Source organism: Silene latifolia, chromosome 6, assembly GCF_048544455.1.
Source record: "Silene latifolia isolate original U9 population chromosome 6, ASM4854445v1, whole genome shotgun sequence".
Classification (NCBI taxonomy): domain Eukaryota; kingdom Viridiplantae; phylum Streptophyta; class Magnoliopsida; order Caryophyllales; family Caryophyllaceae; genus Silene; species Silene latifolia.
In genome coordinates this window covers 5,732,006-5,751,982 of record NC_133531.1, presented here as the reverse complement: position 1 = coordinate 5,751,982, position 19,977 = coordinate 5,732,006, and the positions used below count along the sequence as shown (strand labels likewise).

The following is a 19,977-nucleotide window of genomic DNA, read 5'->3' as shown; positions in this document are numbered from 1 at the left end:
GAAATAAGACGGGTAACATGTCATCATTTTACAATAAAATGTTGTTATTTTTTGATAACATGTTACCATTATTGTTCACATCATTTTCAGGGTAAAAAATGGCACCTCTAGTCATAACATTTTGTGAATGAATTGGTTACATTTTCTTAAAAAATGGCAACATTTTACCCGTCTGATAAATAAGACCAAAAGTGTCCGTCTGAAACAAGAATTTGTGAAATGAGCCTGGGCTTTACCTACCCGAATAGAGGAGAGACAGAGCACTTAACAACACAAGGGAGGTTCCATCCTAAAATCAATTGACAATAGGAGGAGTAGCCCCTTTGATTATAAAGTGGTACAACCTTTGATTATAAAGTTGTACAATCTCTCTTTCTCCTTCAATGTGGGACACTCACATGTGGGTTAATATGTGAGATTTATATAGACTTGAGCTCTGCTACCTTTTGAGCTAGCTTTTGGTTAGGTTTTACCAAGATCTCTATATGAGGCACTGAGGCAGTACCATCATACCTTGATAATTTTTATTTTACTCCGGAGTTTTTGTGTTTTCTGAGACAAATGAAGGAAGACAATGTTAACAAATGAAATATTTGGGGTCGAGTATCATTAATCATTAATATATAAAGCGCGATTTTCAGGTAATGCGCCTTGAATGATGCACTAATAAATGGAGTACAACCGTTTTAATTGGAGTAAACTCTACAACAATGACCCCAATTATCAACAAATGTTGTTTTAAGGACCTAAATTATTGTTAGGTGGCTTTAAGAACCTCACCACATAAATTTGACCAAAATACCCTTAGATTTATTACTCCCACCCTTTTTTTAAGGATTGAAATTAACAACTTTAATCATAAATACAAACTAAAATTATTAATAATGAAAAACAAAATAATTACATCTCTTATGAAACTAATTCACTTAAGTAGTTTCTCAATAAACAATTTATATATACAAGTCGTGTTTTTACGGAGAAAGTCTGGTCTTGAAGATCGCGTGAAATGAATTAGGAAAAATTAACAAATACGAAAGTGTGAAGAATTATATGTAGGTCTCCCACATAGGAGAAATAGAGAATGATGATCTAGCTTGTAACCCAAGGGGCTACTCCTTTCATTGTCAATTGAATTTAGGAGGGAATCTCTTTGAAATTGTAAAGTTGACCATCTCTCCTCCTCGACGGCACAACCAAACCCATGTGCGATCTAACAATGAGAAGTAATATAAATGATAAATATTTTCTTAATTATCTTATAATGGTTAACGTAAGTGTTACATAAAAATACAAATTCTCGGTCAAATATTATACCACTTGTGTATATAAGACAAATATATTATTTTTCCCTGTACATTTTTATATATACAAGTGATATGTAATTGACTCGTCTTAAGCTTAAAGCGAATAATGTCGTCTTAAAAAAGACTAACTGATAAAAAAATTTGAATGTGTAAAGTTAAAATTTAGACTAACTGATAAAAAAAATTGAATGTGTAAAGTTAAAATTTAGACTAACTGATAAAAAAAATTGAATGTGTAAAGTTAAAATTTGGTTCGCAGGTTATCATGAATACCAGGGATTTATCTAGTGCACATTAAAGATAGCTGTTTCAGATCCCCTCATCGCCCAAAAAAAATCGTAAAATAAATATTTTCTACGTTTTCAAAAAAAAATCTAAAAAATAATAATAAATGAAGATAACGGTATTTGGTACCAACGGAAAATATAAACTCACACAAAATATATTATGCCTATGGCTTCAAATTTTTTACGTTGTTTCTCATTTTTAAGAAAATATCTACATTTATAAATTAAATTATAAATAATAATAAGGGTATTTTGGTCCAAAGCACATAATAAGGTCCTTAAAGCTACACAACAATAAGTGAGGTCTTCAAAGTAATATACAAAGATAATCAATTAGTCTGGCTGAAGACGGGTCGGAACAAGTGACGGATAATGTCACTCATAAAACGGATAAGGGGGACAAGGTGGGGGCACCCCCATGTGCTTCCCTCTCTCCTTTATTTGGGTCATTTGTGAGGGAAAATGGTATTCGTCACTTCAAAGTGACGGATAACTGCCGTCACAAATAAATGAGATTTTGTGAAAGATAATTTGGGTCTAGTGTGGTTTACTCGTTTTAATTGAGACTTTGCATCATCTATCATCTCAAATAATATAAAACAATGCGACAACCATCGAACTAGTTACACGTTGCCGACTTACGGACCGTGGTCCTATAATAATAGCATGCGTGCTAGAACCACAAATAATAAAACATCACGTTCATACCTCGTGCTATCATCCTCAAGCGTTGCTATTTGTAGTGCGAATAATGCATTTCGAATAATTGATATTCTAATTTAAAACTAGTACGAAGTAAAAAAAAAAATTGCCCGTTTTAGCTAAATGGGTAGCTCGATAGTGGTGATGGTGACGGTGTTGATGGTTGCAGTTTTTGGGTGCTTATGTGAAAGCAAATGTGATATAAAGGGAATATTCAACTTTGGTGACTCGAACACGGATACGGGTGGGTACTCGGCTGCATTCCCAGCACAGAGATCGCCTTATGGAATGACATTCTTCAAGAAGCCTGTTGGTAGATATACTGATGGAAGAGTCATTACTGATTTGTTAGGTACGTTGCAATTCTTTTTTAAACGTAAACTATTGACTAAAACGAAAATACAACAATTTGAGTTACCGTTTCATATTTGGCAATGATTAGCACAAGCGATAGGGATACCATTTCTAAGCCCATACTTGAGGTCAATTGGATCGGATTTCAGACACGGTGTAAACTACGCAACAGCAGCATCCACAGTACGGCTTCCGACTACTTCCTTGTTTGTCACCGGTATCAGCCCTTTCTCCCTTGATATTCAGCTCAATCAAATGAAGGAATTTCGTTCTACCGTCATTGAACTTCAATCTCACTCTACTCCCAACAATGGTAAGTGTCGTTCCGATTACAATTTGTTTGGTCACAATGGCCCCCCTTATACCATGTGCTGAATTTTCAGGCTGCTAGGATTTGAACCCGTGACCTCTTGGTTGAGGCCCAACTATTATATTTATTCTTCCGATCACAATTTGTTTGGGACTAAGGCTTTGATATTGTCGTTGTTTTTAAATTTGTCCTGCATTTTCTTTCGTTTAGTATCAAATCCGCTTCCTCCTGTGAACATATTCGGCAAAGCCCTATACACAATTTACATTGGCCAAAATGACTTCACCCGAGACTTAGCAAGACTCGGTATCAGTGGGGTGATGCAGTTCGTACCTCAAGTAATTTCTCAGATAGCCGCTGCCATTAAGGTCAGTTTGTAGTTCATACATCTAGTAATTGACCGAAAGAAATGGAAGTATAAGTTGATGAAATGATATTACAGGAATTATATGGTATAGGAGGAAGAACATTTTGGGTGCTGAACCTAGCACCAATCGGTTGCTACCCGGCGTACTTAGTAGAGTTGCCTCATAATAGTACTGATGTTGACGAGTTTGGATGCATGATCTCCTATAACAAAGCAGTGAATGATTACAATAATCTGCTCAAACAAGCACTTGAACATACCAGAGCAGATCTTCCGGATGCTTCTGTTATTTATGTCGACAGTCACTCTGTCTTACTCGACCTCTTTCAACGTCCCAAATCATACGGTACTTTTAACATCTTGTTTATTACTATCTACTTTGCCTAGTATTCATTTCGAGTACCAAAAGCAGGATTGTGCCTGAATTTGGGACGGAGGCAGTAACATTTCTGATTTTGGTGATTGGAACGGAAATAGATCATTTTACCAATGTCGTTGATTTGATCCGAGTGAGTTCCCAATGATTTTTCGGAACAGGCATGAAGTATGGAACAAAAGCATGTTGTGGACAAGGGGGTGAGCCTTACAATTACAATCTGGCAGCGTATTGTGGGAACCCCGCCAGGCTCGTTAAGGGAAGAAATTTGACAGCAACAGCTTGTGCAGACCCTGGTTACTATGTTAGTTGGGATGGAATTCATCCGACTGAAGTTGCTAATAAGTTTGTTACCAAAGCGATTCTCAATGAATCCATCTTCGATCCCCCTTTCCCTCTTCGTCGCCTTTGTGATCTGCATTCCATTCGATGAACAATTCTTCCATCGTTCATTATTTTCCCATAAAAACTTGTATAACATTGTTGTATAGGGTGTTCAATCATAATAGAAAATGATGTATGACAGCAAATATGCAAGAACATGAAACGAATAAAAACGGGCAATGTAACTGTTAAATCTGTATTTATTGAGCCATAAGATGACTATCAGATACACGCGCCACCCAAAAACTATCAGAAGGGCTATACCCGATACAGTCAGTATTACGAGAAGTACTACATAAGATACCAGCAATGAAAGTATGAAAATGAAAATTAAAGAACTTAGTCTAGCTACTTAAATCTTATCTATATCTTCATCCTCGAACAGAATGTCCTGGATACCGTCATCATCATCATCTTCCATGGCAATACCCTCATTAAGCCTAATGTTTTCCGGCAATTCACCATACGCCTTGAGTAACCTGGCTTCGTCAGGCATGTACTTCAGGATAACATCAGCCTTGTCATCCTAATCATCATGAAATAAATCAAAAACAAATCAGTCTCGACTCTCGATCTACTATAACTCTGACTACAATATCACCCACTGTCTTAAGGGTCGTTGTCGAGTTAGGAGGGTTAGCAGGGGCGTCCAGAGGAGATCCTCTGTCCCATTCCATGTCCCATCTTGATGTGTCCCATTACTTCTCATAATGACACATTAGCAATAGGAGATATAATATTACCATTCTTATTATTTCAAATGTGAGGTGTCAAAATCTAAAGGGGATGGGGACACAAGATGGGACATAAAATTGGGACAGGTGATCTATACTCAGGGGCGTCTCGACAATGAAAAAGTTTCGACTTTTAGTTAAAATCTGAGAATCTTTTCTAATTACCATATTCTACCATATTCCATTAGTAGTGATTAACCCTAAAAATTTTCGTCCCTAACGACAAATCCTGAAAAAGTTCGACTTAAAATCTGAGAAACTTTTCTAATTACCTTATTCCATTACTGATTAACCCTAAAAAAATTTCGTCCCTAACAAAAAATCCATAAAAAGTTTCGACTTTTAGTTAAAATCTAAGAATCTTTCCTAAATACCTTATTCCATTACTGATTAACCCTAAAAAAATTTCGTCCATAACAACAAATCCTGAAAAAGTTTCGACTTGTAGTTAAAATCTGATAAACTTTTCTAATTACCTTATTCCATTACTGATTAACCCTAAAAAATTTCGTCCCTAACGAAAAATCCTGAAAAAGTTTGGACTTTTAGTTAAAATCTGAGAATCTTTTCTAATTACCTTATTCCATTACTGATTAACCCTAAAAATTTTTCGTCCCTGACGACAAATCCTGAAAAAGTTTCGACTTTTAGTTAAAATCTGAGAATCTTTTCTAGTTACCTTATTCCATTACTGATTAACCCTAAAAAAATTCTCGTCCTAACGACAAATCCTGGCTCCGCTAATGCTTAAGGGTCTCTTAAAAATTGGATTTTTTTTGCAAAATAATATTAAAATTTTAAGAAATTAACGAGTTAGGGTTAAATGAAAATCGCGTAAAGAACTGAATCGAATGACTGCTACGGAAACTTGACAATAATATAAAAAATAAATAAACAAACCTGATAATCGCGAAGACTAACAAGGATCATATCACCAGCAGCAATCCAAACCTTCTTATGCATCTTTCCACGAATATGACAAAGACGCTTTTCATTATCAATACATTGTGCTTCCAAGCGGCCATTACCGAGCATACGAAGAACTTGAGCGTATTCTTGACCGTCTTCTTTAAAAACAAGTTCTCTCTTTTCGTCGTCCGCTTCGTTCTTCCCTCTTTTCCTGTTCTTCCCTCCTTTTCCTTTATTTTTCGGCATCGTAAACTAACTGTAGTTTCTGCTGCTTCTCTTTCTTTCTTTCTCTGTTTTCTTTGGTTTTTGTTTGGTTGAGTATGGAAGGATTGATGAGTTTATATAGGTATTCTTGGTTTGATGTGAATTGACGGTTTTACCCTTATCGGATTATTAAACGTGGACACAAATTAGAGTTTGACTGGAGTGCGCGTAAGAAAGGTCGGTCTTGGAAGTTCAAACCTTGGGCTTCACGGTAATGTTGAGCGAAGAATTTAAAGGTTGATGTGAATTGACAGTTTTACCCTTATTATCCGTTTCTTTTTAACGGGTCAGATTCTTTCCTAACACAATTTAAAGGTATAATTTTAAGCAAAGAAGGATAAGATAGAAGGAAAATAATATACTCCGTATTAAATAAATATTAGGGTAGGTAGACATGTTTATTTCTTTAGAAAATAGAGAGAATCCTAAATCGATTTATTTCCAGGGGTTTATTTAGGCCTTTTTGTGTGGATTTAAGCCCAACTTAAAGTTGAGAGAAGTACAAATATTATTAGAGTATAAAATCAATCTTTGAACTCGAACCATAAGCTTAAGTTCAAGCTATCAAAGCTATGTGATTAAAAGGTCAAGGGTTCAAAACTCACCACTGTTTATATATTATTTTCAAATTTACCTATTCCTTTTGCACAAACAAATACTTTCCTCAATATATATAGTTTCAACTTTCAAGCCTTTTGTATCAAATTTTATTTTTAATATTTTTTTTAATCAATATACATGAAATTCCTGAATCCGCCTTTATTTATTTCATTTGTTTTTTAAGCCGAGAGAGGAAGGATTTACATTAAACAAAGTCCAAACTTTTAAAAGCCCTTTTAGAGTATATAAAATCTACAAATTCTTATTTTTGACGGTTGTAAAGCTCAAAATGGATGTCAAGACACAAATATACCAATATTTGTGAGATATCAAACACACAAATTCTACAAATTGACGGTATTGTGAGATATCAACACACAATAGTACAAACCCATCTCGGCAACTACTCTATCCATCCCAATCATTTGTTTACCTTTAATTAAAATACCTCACAAAGAATAAAAAAAGGTAAACAAGTAATCGAGACAGACAAGTACATTTTTAGTTACATGAACCCATAACCGTTGTATCAAATCGAATGATTTTCAAGGAATGTCCCAAGGACAACACAGGAGATAGCTCATTTCCAAGCATCTCCCCTCCCATATTACAAAGTTGGCTTATCGGTGATCGGTCTTGACCTAGAGAAGGAAAGTTAACATTATACAAAAGTTCCTTGAAGAACATAAATGTTTGCTAAAAAGCGTTGTAAGACGTGAAATGAGTCAGTGCCTGATCGTAAGCTCTGCTCTTAAGTGCAGGATGCCATTGATGAAATACAGGCTGTCGTCGGCCATGAAGGAAGTCCACGGTATCCCAAAAAGATTTCGGTAACCTACCGCCTTACCCCCGGTAAATGTATAGTTGCCTTTGTATTTGTTCTGAAAGTCTTCTGACGGCTTTGACCTTGCAGCAAACTCGTAGTCGACTGCAAAAGAGACTGACCCTTTCTCTTGCATTCCAAGGAACAACCCGAAGCAGTGGAACGAGCTTTGTTGGTCCATGTTACAATGGGCTGAGAGGAAGAACCCTTGTCCACCCAAGTGGAAGGCTTGAGAATAAACCCGGCCCGATGGGAAAAGATTCGCACATTCCTCCCGCTTCAGGTCCAGATAGACAACACACTGTTGACGGGGGAATTCAAACTCGACTACCTTAACGGGACGATACTTGTAGGCCCGATCCACAAAACGATGGTTAGTTGAAGCAGAATCTTCGGAAATGAGCATCCGTTGACGGTGTGGGGCCTCGGCTTTGAAAAAGAGGGCTTCCATAACGAGTTTTGATGATACCTCATGATCAAAGTCAGGGCAGGTTAAAGCCTTTCTCAATTTTCGGCATGTCATGTGCGGGAAGCGGATGTATCGAGCAAGGCGGGTAGCAAGGATTTCACGCCGCTCTTCTATTTTTGGGTACCGTGCCCTCACCCACTTCAAAACAAAGTCATACACAGCATCTTCGGATGCCACCTGGAGGTCGTCACTAGAAAGAACGGCCTCAATTCCAGCGATGGGCAATGACAAAACCTCTTCTTGAAACCTTTAGAGCCATCAGATCTTACATTAAACACTTAACAGGGCGAAATCGGTTTACAAATCAATTTCAACATTATCAAAGGCATCATAACAAATGAATATGGGCGCTTACTTGGTAACATCCTTATAACGATCAGCAAGGTATTGCTTTGCTGCATCGGTCAACGGTTGTACTGCTTCAGCCATTAAAACACTGGAAGGAAGATCTAGATACAGGAGGGCAGATTCAGGGGTCATTTGCATATTCCGTAAAAGACGACTGCAATATCTCATACATGAGGCAACCTCGAACTTATCTGCAGCCATTAATATGTCTAGCAAAGCAGCAGACGTATTTGCAGATAAAGTGTTGCTATACATGAAGTTCAGAAGTTCCATCAGTGCAGCTTCCTCTGCAACAAGATATTGAGTACCTTAGTAAGCGCATAACAAGATAGCACAAAGCTTTCATTTTTAAGACATTACATATTTTTTTTCTGTTTCTTTGATATCGCAAAAAAGCCAGCAAGTATAACGCAAAATCATGGACTGAAAATGTTATAACTTTGCGCAATAGATAGCATGTAGATAATATAATAAGAAAACTGGAGAAAAGGTTAGCAGTTATATTATTCAGAAGGATGAGCTAAATTATGAAGCATACCAGATTCATTGATACGAAGAGTTACGTGCCTCTGTTCAGACTCCCTCATTCCATTCGAGAATAACTGCCACAAGGACATTACAAGAGTAAGTGACCTTACCACAGAGAAAAATACTAAACAAGGCCTTCACGAGTAGAAGGAAACCAGTGCTGCCTCGTTCGGCTGAACCTAATAATGGCAGAATGTGGAGTACCTTGTAAAAAAACGGACTTTTGGCTGCTAGGATAGGAGAGCTTATGTGCAAAGTTTGAACTCTCAGAACTGTCGTACATTCCATGCTCCATGATGAATCATTGCTATTGGCCCCTTCATCTGCTTTACCATCACGAAGAAAGAAAGAGATAAAAAACATATGAGCATTTCTTTTTTATTTTGGTTCAAACATATGAGCATATCTACAAGAAAACATAGATTCCTTGCTTGACAAAAAAATAGATTGTCCATAAAGCAAACTTTACTGACAAGCCACAAAGCAATCGTGGCCATTCACCTATTTCAAGGGTAGGGCAGCTAGTACTACATAGAACTACGGAAGTGTCCAAGTATCATATCCATGATAAAAGTATCGAGCGTTAGATAAGGGTACACGAGGTAGTACAAGAAGTTAGTGATGGTTGAGTCATGAGTGGTCGACGTAGCAAAAGCGATCATCGGAGATTCAAAAATCTAAGCCAGTACGCAGCAGCAAATGACGCTATTACTCACATTCACTAGTCTAAACATACCGTCAGGGCGTCATCTAATACCGGTAACTTTAGATTATATTCTCGTAATATCAATATATTATTCTATATTGGTATATATTCCAATATACCATATTTCCCACATCAATCGAATCCCCTTTTGAATCTAATCAAAACATTAATGATGCACTGATGCCACTGTGACAAGAATAAGAAGTGATTTTGGCACTTGACCAGTCCGTTCATAATTTATATGTTGAATCTAACAGAATGATATCCTAGTGAAACGAGAACAAGCATGATCCCAGTACCAGAAAGTGATTCGTCAATCATTGCAACGGCTTCCTCGTCATCATTCTCACCCCCTAAGACATCATCCGCATCAGATTGATTCAAAACCTGCTCCTCAGCACATGCAGCAACATCAGCACCTGTAATCGCAAAACATGCACAGATGAACAAAGATCAACAGCACGCTCCCTGTAGTACTCAAAGCCATACACAGAATTTCATTACTGTGACAAGTCAAAGAAATATCAACAATCCACAAATGGTCCTAGAAAATCACATTAACGGGCAAGGAAATAAAGTTATGTGACCGACAAATGACAAAAGAAGACACAAATACTAAACAAAAGCACACTTCTAGTTCCTCCCAAGAACTTTCGTCAAAGTTTCATTCGTAACAAAACGACAACATTAAATAGTCCAAACTCCCGAATAGAAACATATACAAGTATACAGCCTTATCTTCTTCACAATCATCTGACTCGTTTCCTAATTAGTGTATTCGCAGCTCACTCAGATAACTAAAACTTTACCCAAATCATACATTCATTCCCATTTGAGGGAAACAACCTCCAAACACGACAATCTAGTTCATTCACATAGGTTGTAGCTAACCTGCACTACTTTCGACCTCATCCGACTCACTCATACATAATCTAGCATTCTTAAAATGAGCTACTTTCAACATCCCAAACTTCACTTCAATCTCACATACATACATGTCTCACAGTCACAGTCAAATACTCCCTTCATTCCAATTATATCGTCCACATTTCCATTTTGTTCTATCCTAAATAAATTCTCTCTTCTATATCTAATAAATAAAGCAAGTCTTTCCTTTTCAACAATCGGTTTTGAGACTTCACAAGCTTGTGACCGTCATAAGTAAGAATTTGTCAACTAGCAAACACTTTAGATTACCCTTCCTTAAATAAGTAAGCACTAACAAGTAACAAACCCTCCTCATTTTACCATTTAGTCAAAGGGTAAAAATGTCATTTCATCACTATTTTTTGACTCCGATCTTTTGTCAAAGGGGACAATATCAATGGAATATTACCTCCACACATGTACTCTCTAGCTCCGCATCATTTATTTACCTTTGATTAAAATATCGGGACAAATAATTCAAAAGGTAAACAAACAATTGAAGTGGACCGAGTATTTTTTTTCCCCTTTAATAACAGTTCACACCCTCGTACGGCTCCGTCTCAATCATTTATTTACCTTTGATTAAAATACCCGTCACTAAGAATATAACACAGCAACTAAAAATTGATCAAAAGCAAGAAACAAACCATCTAAATCATCATCATTATCAGGATGATTAGCATCAATAGTATCATCAATAACATCACGATTAGCAACACCATCTTTCTTCAAATCATCACGACGTCGTTTACGATGGTGGGCCCCCCACTCAGAACATTCACCACCATCAGATTTCGAACCGGACGGTCCAACCATAATCTCGATCCGAAGAACCCTGTCTGAGAAATTACTGTCGTTGAAAGCAAACCCAAAATTACCCTCACGTGGTGATCTAGAGTATTCGGGTTCAGTTACGGTTCTCGGGTCGAATAAATCCCGGTTCATCTCCCTCATTTTTCCTTTTTAGGAATAAAAATATTAAAATAATGAGGTGGGTTAGTTGAGGAGGAAGAAGATGAAGAAGAGGTAGAGAAGAGAAGCGTGGGTTTGTTGTTTGTCTTCTTCTCTCCTCTGACCGACCTCTTTTATCTTTTAAAATTTGAAAAAATAAAAAAGGAAATTATCTTTAAAAGTTGTGATTTGTTGGGTTTTGTTTGGTATTTATTCACTTAGTGAAATCTTACTAGATTTAGACTCTGTTTAGCAAAACTATCTGAAAAGTTAGCTAAAAAATGAAAAGCTAATTGAATATGGTCGCCTCTATAGCTCACAACCAACCGTGGCTCACTAATGCCGTAACATTTTCAGACGAAGATTTGCCACCTTTTGGGCCATAACATAACTTGGTCCTGATAAGGTAGCTGGAAAGTAGGAGCTAATAAGGTAACTGATTATATAAAAATGTGTTTGACAAACTAACTGAAAATGTAGCTGATTTTCGTAAAATGACGTAAAAGGATATGAAAATTATTTAATAAACTATTTTAGAATAAAGGGGTACAAAATGGAAAATAAGTCATTTCAGGTACCTGATTTCTCAAATGCTACCTGAGATAGCATTTCATTTTAGGTACCTTATTTGACCAAATAAGCTACTTACCAAACACTTCCAAAAAAATCAGGTAGCTGAAATTTTGGTCAAATAAGCTACTTTGGTCAAATAAACTACCTGAAGTGTCGTGTCAAACGTAGCCTTAGCTTATAATTTCCGCGGTTTATCTCATTTGTTTACCTTTGTATATTGAAAATGTTTTTCTACGTAATGATATTAACCATTTATATAGAGAAGACGTTATCTCATTACATTAATGGAGACGAGTAGACAACCAATAAACTAACAAAAAACTAATTAAATAAAATATTAAGTACCTCTTATGAGAAAGGTCTCTCACTAACATTAATGAGAGACCGCCTCTCTTTAAAAATTTATGATATATCAATCAATAACTATACAACTATACCTCCACCAACACCAAAGATAAATAAATGATCGAGAGTTCGAGAAGGAGGAAGTACTCGATAGTATATTTGTGAGCTTAGAATCAAAATTGAATAATCATTTCAACTTAATCAGTATATGATATCTTATCTTATACAATGTCGGGTAGTTCATATTAATTCCGCTCGGGACTGGTTTATCGCACAGCGGCAGCCTCAAATGTTCTCTTTTGCACCTCAAAATCTGTGAGGCCGCTTTTTCTGACCTGAGAAACTATCCGTGTGATTTTCGTACACTTTGGTTTCGGGACCTTAGAATCCGGAAAACCGTGTATTACACATTTCAATTGGAACCGCTCGGGAGGCCATACTCGGTTGTCTTTATTTTTCAGCCAGTTTTTCTAACACGTATCCGGGGTCGTATTAGGAGTTATTGTAACACCCCCATACACCAATGTGCTTTACCAAGACCACCCAATGCATGAAAGTGCTACCATCTCGGTTACCCGAGGCAATGAATATCAAATAGACCATAAGTTTAAGTGATTACATAACAAAACCAACTGTAAAGTAAAGTACAATTGTTCTAAAACCAAACTACAACTAAAGTAACAAAAGGTCTCTTGATAACACAGCGGAAGACTACTTTCAGACTCGTGGCGACTCCATCCCCAGCTAATCCCGCGCACATCCATAGTATACCTGCTAGACAACTGCTCACCACTCCGAATAGATCACCACAGTTTTTAAGACATTTAAACGGGGTCAGTTACTGATTACACAAAACAAGATACACAAGATAACAATATACGAATCACCCAACTTAGCTTCGTCACATATCCACACACCTGACTACACACTACAGTGTGTAGCCCTGCCAGAATACCCATCGCAACAGATATTCCACGCTGCCAGTGGGGGACTGCAGCCGTACCCACCAAATCCCCGCTCATCTATTCCGAGCGATAAACCATGTTCCTTAATGCGCACATCCCCTCCTGTGGCGGGTTCCACAGAGGGCGAATCAAGGGCGTGAAGCCACTTCCGCAAGTGACTCCACTCAGCCGAGGACACGCCTCGAGAACACACACAAACACAACCAATTATACAACAACACCACCAATACAATTCCAATACGATAAAGATCAACAATAAACACAACCATCACCAACAACTATGTAATCCATAACCGAGTAGGGAAACCCTACCTGAAAAAGCAATCACCAATACCGTCACCCTAACGAATCAGCAAAATTCCTCTACGAAATCACGTCCTATCAAATATATAATCATATAATCACCATCTAGTATCAAAATACTCCCAAAACTCCCAAATTATCCAATTAGGGTTTCATCTAAAATCAATGAAACGACATAAAAACTGTACAAGAATCTTACCCACAATACGTCGGTCTCAACGGTAGAAAGAACTCTGAATTCCAACGACTCTAGCCCCTTGGATTTGATAGCAATGCGAAAAGAGAATACAACGATGTTTGTTTTCTTGTAAAAATGTTTAGAACTTGGTAAAAAGTAAAAAAAAAAACTGACGGAGAAGCTTATATAACCTATTCACGCATTGCTATCAAACCCGGCAAATAACCCGTAAAACTGACTTACTCGATCAAGTAAGTCACGTACTTGATCGAGTGACCCTTACTCGATCGAGTGCCACACTTACTCGATCGAGTACCCATAAGCAGTACACTGTTTCGTAAACTCACTTACTCGACAGAGTAAGCCCCACTCGATAGAGTACTCAAAAGCATAGAAAACCGTAGTGTTACAGTCTTCCATCCTTAAAACGAACTTCGTCCTCGAAGTTCAAACCCAACCTATAAAACATGAACTCTTAACACCAACTATGCCTACCTCCACAACATGGCTCACGATATTGTATCCACCACATTATAGTCTGTCGACACTAACTCCATACACTACTAAATATCATCCACCAACGCCGCTTGCTTCGTCTCACCAATATCTTATTCACTAGAAAAATCCAATATCAAGACACTCATAAACATTAAACGGGATGTTACAGTTACCCTAATCAATTTCTGCCGCAAATAACAAGTATTAAACCATTTTTAACGAGTATTCGATTTCCGCTCGAGTTTGGTTTATCGCAAGAGGCAGCCTCAAATGTTCTCTAATGCACCTCAAAATTTGTGAGGCCGCTTTGTCTGGCCTAAGAACCATCCGTGTGATTTTCGGACATTTTGGATCCAGGACCTTAGAATCCCGAAAACCGTGTATTATACACTTCAATTTGAGCCGCTCGGGAGGCCATATTGGGTTGTCTTTATTTTTCAGTCGATTTTTGAAACACGTATCCGGGGTCGTATTCGAAGTTATTCTATTCAATTTCTGACCCAAATAATAAGCATTAAACCATTTTTTAATAAGTATCCGATTTCCGCTCGAGACTGGTTTATCGCAAAGCGGTAGCCTCAAATATTCTCCGTTGCTCCTCAAACTTTGTGAGGCCGCTTTGTCTGACCTGAGAAACCATCCGTGTGATTTTCGGACATTTTGGTTCCGGAGCTTTAGAATCCCGAAAACCTGTATTATACACCTCAATTTGAGCCGCTCGGGAGGCCATAATGGGCTGTGTTTATTTTTTAGCCAGTTATCCAAACACGTATCCGGGGTTGTATCACGAGTTATCCTATTCAATTTCTCCTTCGAAAAATAAACCATTTTTAACGAGTATCCGATTTCTGCTCGAGATTGGTTTATCGCACAACGGTAGCCTCAAATGTTCTCCGTTTCTCCTCAAAATTTGTGAGGCCGCTTTGTCCTGAGAAATCATCCGTGTGATTTTCAGACATTTTGGTTCCGGGACCTTAGAATCCTGAAAACCGTGTATCATACACTTCAATTTGAGCCGCACGGGAGGCGTTGTGTTTATTTTTCAGTCGGTTTTTGAAACACGTATCCGGGGTTGTATTAGGAGTTATCCTATTCAATTTCTTTCCCAAATAACAAGTATTAAACCATTTTTAACGAGTATCCGATTTCCGCTCGAGACTGGTTTATCGTACAACGGCAGCCTCAAATGTTATCCGTTGCACCTCAAAATTTGTGAGGCCGCTTTGTCCGACCTGAGAAACCATGCGTGTGATTTTCGGACATTTTGGTTCCGGGACCTTAGAATCCCGAAAACCGTGTATTACACTTCAATTTGAGTGGCTCAACAACCGTTTTTTCTAACACGTATCCGGGGTTGTATCACGAGTTACCCTATTCAATTTCTGCCTCAAATAACAAGTATTAAATCATTTTTAACAAGTATCCGATTCCTGCTCGAGAGTGGTTTATCGCACAACATGGATGACATTTTTGTTGCTGGAGCCCGGAATCTTTAAAACATTGTATTATACATTTCAATTACACCTCAATTTGAGCCGTTCGGGAGGCCGTACCATGTCACATTTCTTTTTCTCCCAGTTTTTCTATCACATGTTCATGGTCACTTCTGGAGTTATCCTATTCGATTTCCGCCCTAAATAACAAGTATTAACCATTTTTAACGAGTACCTGATTTCCGCCCGAGACTGGTTTATCGCACATCGGCAGCTTCAAATATACTCTGTTGCTCCTCAAATTTTGTGAGGCCGCTTTGTCAATCACTCGTGTGATTTGGGGATATTTTTGTTTTGGGATCTTAGAATCAAGAAAACCGTGTATTATACACTTCAATAAGAGTCATTCGGGAGGCCGTACCAGGTTGTGTTTCTTTTTCTCCCGGTTTTCTACCACATGTACGGGGTTGATTCAAAAGTTATCCTATTCAATTCCAGGCTAACTAGTGATTCTTATGTTACAAAGCGAGTTATTATTGTATAAAGACAGTTAAATATCTCATTCACGAGTAGTAATAAATGAGTTTTTAATCAATTAAAAGGCCGTTTTATGCTGTCTACAGTCTATCGATCACGAACTCCGATGATGGCACGATAATAAAGGATGATTGCTATTCCGGATAGCTTTACATTAATAATCAATTACTACAATTTGGCCTAGTGATAAATAGGCGTGGTCCTCTGTTTTCAGTTTGCTTTGTGAAAAAATCAGCATGGCAAAAACATTGATCTAAAAAGTAGAGAAATGCACTAGTAGCAGAAAATGGGTCATAATATTAAATGGAACATTTCAGCTATGAAGCCTGTGATACGGACAGACCCATTTACTGACAGTAGATAAGGTTGGAACACAGGTTGTGGTCTTGTGGGTCTTTAGGATGTCATGGCGCGACATGGTCCAAGAATGGGTTATGCCGTCTCATGGTATGATAGGCCTAAGAACATATGTAGCCTTCAGTTTTTCTGAAAAATATGTGGACCTTTACAGTGAGGACTGACTTGCGCAATCTTTTCATCATAAAAACAGATCGTGGGAACAGTGGGCCGTGAGTCCCTGACGCCATCTCCAAATTCCGACATAACACAACACAACACAACTCAACATGATGGGCCTCTTAGCGGGACTGCGCAGACCAATTTGAAGATCTAGGGGAATGGACGGAGGGGTTTAATGAAAAATCTCTCTGTCTTATATGGCCAAGTGTTCTGGTAAGTACACCGAAAACTGAAGCTTGAAGTTATTGAACCTGAAGTGGAAAATGAATCCAACAACCAGCCAAATGAGAGCAAAAGAATGATATATCACAGTTGAAACCAATCGTTTTTATAGCATACTGTCCAACTTGAGTCGTTTGGAACAAGTTCATACCTTTCATCATCATCAATCATCATCTACGGACTTGAGACATGGTTTAGGCCACCCTGACATTGTCTTCTTCATCAGAAAGATAGTGACAACCATCTAAGTCGTCCATTTCAAACATGCGGCTTGCTAATCCTTCCCTCCATGATATCCTGGCCTGGGAGTCAGGAATCCCCACATCCATGGCTTCCCAGAGAAGAGTTAGGTTAATTTGTCGCGTTTAATAAGGGGACTGAACTCGAACTTGTTCTGGGAGAATAAAGATATTTGACATCCTGGAGATATGCTAACTCTAAGAAGAGCTTCAGCCACCGAGTCAAGTTCACAACATCACACTCAAACCAAAGTCTAAATATCGGGTCTCTACTTAGATCAGAGAGGTCAAAGTTAGGAGACCTATAATTGCAGTTAGGACTCTGAGCAAGGTCACAAGACAACCTGAAATTAGGAGACTTCATAACGTTCCCAATTCCTAACGAATCTTCCGAAGTAGGACTAAATAGCCATCCCTGGTCCATTTTAGGACTAACAGGGAATGCAGGGATGGACTAGGCGCGAAATGATCAAGTGGAGGACCAAGCACACCTCGAATTTCAGAGCTCATGTCTAAATGCCGAAAAGAACACATATTTCTTTGACTATTAGAAGAAGTACTAGTGGCATCACTAGTTGAGACTTGAGATTATGCTATTACTCTTGTCCAACAAATCTGAAGAAAAACTGAGTAGATGAAGGTGAGGTTGTGAGGATGAAACCCTAACAAATTCAAAGGGCAGACATTCGTCACATTGAATTAATCGCAACCCACTCATATTACTGATATTACCATCACCGTCACCATCCCATTTTTCACTCATTTTCTCGTCAGAAGGAGATGAAAGACACTGCACCAAATCCCTACAATTGCTCCGTTCCCTAGCAACACTCTCACCCTCAAAGTCGAAACCCTTGGTTTCACACTTTTCACTAGACCCAAACAGGTCTTTTTGCAACAGTAAGTATCCCTTCAGCAATACATTCCTTTTGTCACTCACACCAGAAAGAACATGGCCAGCAGCATCACAGCTCGCGGCCGTGTCTGCCACCACTGAGGTCAATATCCACCTTGTATCTCAGGCGAAATCAATCATTCTCCACTATTCATCAACTTCACTATTCCTACTAAAACTACCAAAACCAAACCCATATCCCTATTTATTCCGAAACTAAAATCTCAGCATTACCACCTACATTATTCACAAACCCAATTATAAAACTTGTTTATTTCATGAAAAAGATCATATCTTGAACTAGGTTTTCTCACATTTACACATGAAATTTCACTAACTTCATCAAAAAGATCACATCTTTTACCATGTTTTCCTAAATTAACCACATTTTCATAATCCTCACATAATTTACACTGAAACCCAGATGTAAATTTGTTCACACCATCAGAAAAATCGCATTTTGAACTCAAATTTCCCTCTAATTTTACCAAATTACTGCCCAAAGCAAGAATGAATCAAAAGTAAGACAGAACAAGCAAGAGAACAGTCACAATCAGAATAAAAGGCAGTATTTGTATAAATATAAATTGAAAGTGTAGACGACCATCCGAAAAGAAACAACAAAAAATCAAGACAAACCCTTACGAAGATTAAGAATAGCAGCATACAATTTACGACGAGAACCAACAGCATTAATACCCATATCTTTAAGATCTTCAAGAGTCAAAAACGGCAAGACATCATCATCAACCTCATGTATCTCAAATACCGGAGCATAACGAGCTAACCCTAAATCAATTAACCAATTTCGAACCCCAATATCCAATCCTCGAAACCCACCTCCAGACGAAGTATTATTATTAATATTAATATTATTATTAATAGGCCTGGTAGATCTACGGTTATGAGCATGCCATACTTGAAACACTCTCTCGTCGCCCGACTCACCACTATCTTGACTAGTCTGCTGCTGATGTTGTTGTTGTTGTTCTTCGTCTTCGTCTCCAGCTTCTTCGTCTTCTTCGTCGTTGTTGTTGTTGTTGTTGTTGATGCTGAAATTGGTGAGCGGTCTTTTGGCCGGTTTGTCGTTGTTGTCGTCGTCGAATTCGTATTCGTCTTTGTTGACCAAGTTGGTTAGAGGGCGGGTCTTATAAGAAGGGGGTTTTGGACGGAGGAGGCCGGTATTGGTGGACGGTTTGTCGCCGCCGATTTCGCCTAATCTTACGCTGGGCCGCCTTTGTCGCTTTGGGCCCAAGTTGTTCTTCTCTCCCGCTATCGCCGTCGCTGTTGCCGCCGGGTAATTAATCGCCGCCGCAGGATTTAACTCTCCCGCCATTTATTAACATTCAATCTAATGTAAATACCAGAGTATGAGAATGAGATGGATATTGTGGCAGTCCAGTAGACTTGTACTAGTGCAGTACTGCTGGAGTGGTAGGGAAATAAGGATGGGGATTGGGGAGGGATGCCTAATGCCTTTCCGATTTCCCTATTTTTTACCCGGATCCGTTTCCCACTATGCTCACCCGTTGTCTATTAAAGGCGATTTTGATGCTAACGAGTAAACCTGTTAATTGGGCCGGGTTGGAACTTGGATCGGATCGGGTTAATTCGTGTTCGCCTGGTTTATAAGGATTCGAACTAGGTCAGTTCAGGTCATTTTTGGGTGAGTTATTATCAACTTATTTGAAGATAATGGTCAATATGCAATAATAAGCATTCTGTACGGGTTGAATAAGGTCGAGTCAATTCATGTTTCGGGCGCTCAATTCGAGTTTGGGTCGGATTAGTTTTGCTAGGTTTATTAACAGGATGTCAGGATTGTCAGGTCATAACTTTGAATACCAATGTAATTGATGGGGCATATTCTGCACCGCTGACCAAGTCAACACACTGAGCAAGGTCAAAGATATCCACAGCAAGTCAA

At 38.3% G+C, this 19,977-nt stretch overlaps 4 protein-coding genes across 5 annotated transcripts; 1 reads left to right on the top strand and 3 right to left on the bottom strand.

The window, feature by feature from the left end:
- Positions 1–2,334: 2,334 nt before the first annotated feature.
- Positions 2,335–4,264, top strand: LOC141586143 (GDSL esterase/lipase At4g01130-like). The gene is made up of 5 exons (XM_074407275.1): positions 2,335–2,645; positions 2,736–2,960; positions 3,168–3,325; positions 3,400–3,670; positions 3,862–4,264. Exons 1-5 carry the CDS (start codon positions 2,417–2,419, stop codon positions 4,131–4,133), a joined length of 1,155 nt encoding a protein of 384 aa, XP_074263376.1. The 5' UTR covers positions 2,335–2,416; the 3' UTR covers positions 4,134–4,264.
- On the bottom strand, positions 4,234–6,055 carry LOC141586145 (eukaryotic translation initiation factor 1A-like). The gene is made up of 2 exons (XM_074407277.1): positions 5,719–6,055; positions 4,234–4,610 (listed from the first exon to the last, which is right to left on the bottom strand). Exons 1-2 carry the CDS (start codon positions 5,971–5,973, stop codon positions 4,437–4,439), a joined length of 429 nt encoding a protein of 142 aa, XP_074263378.1. The 5' UTR covers positions 5,974–6,055; the 3' UTR covers positions 4,234–4,436.
- An 826-nt stretch (positions 6,056–6,881) lies between these two features.
- LOC141586142 (BTB/POZ domain-containing protein POB1-like) lies at positions 6,882–11,537 on the bottom strand. Of its 2 annotated transcripts, none has more exons than XM_074407273.1 (6): positions 11,040–11,537; positions 9,765–9,884; positions 8,964–9,085; positions 8,770–8,833; positions 8,239–8,518; positions 6,882–8,130 (listed from the first exon to the last, which is right to left on the bottom strand). In XM_074407273.1, exons 1-6 carry the CDS (start codon positions 11,344–11,346, stop codon positions 7,317–7,319), a joined length of 1,707 nt encoding a protein of 568 aa, XP_074263374.1. In that variant the 5' UTR covers positions 11,347–11,537; the 3' UTR covers positions 6,882–7,316. The 2 variants fall into 2 exon arrangements, with proteins under 2 accessions (XP_074263374.1, XP_074263375.1); XM_074407274.1 differs by having other exon boundaries at positions 8,964–9,082; positions 11,040–11,527.
- A 7,069-nt stretch (positions 11,538–18,606) lies between these two features.
- LOC141586141 (uncharacterized) lies at positions 18,607–19,553 on the bottom strand. Its single transcript, XM_074407272.1, has one exon. The coding sequence runs from the start codon at positions 19,384–19,386 to the stop codon at positions 18,679–18,681; it is 708 nt and encodes a 235-aa protein (XP_074263373.1). The 5' UTR covers positions 19,387–19,553; the 3' UTR covers positions 18,607–18,678.
- Positions 19,554–19,977: the final 424 nt, after the last annotated feature.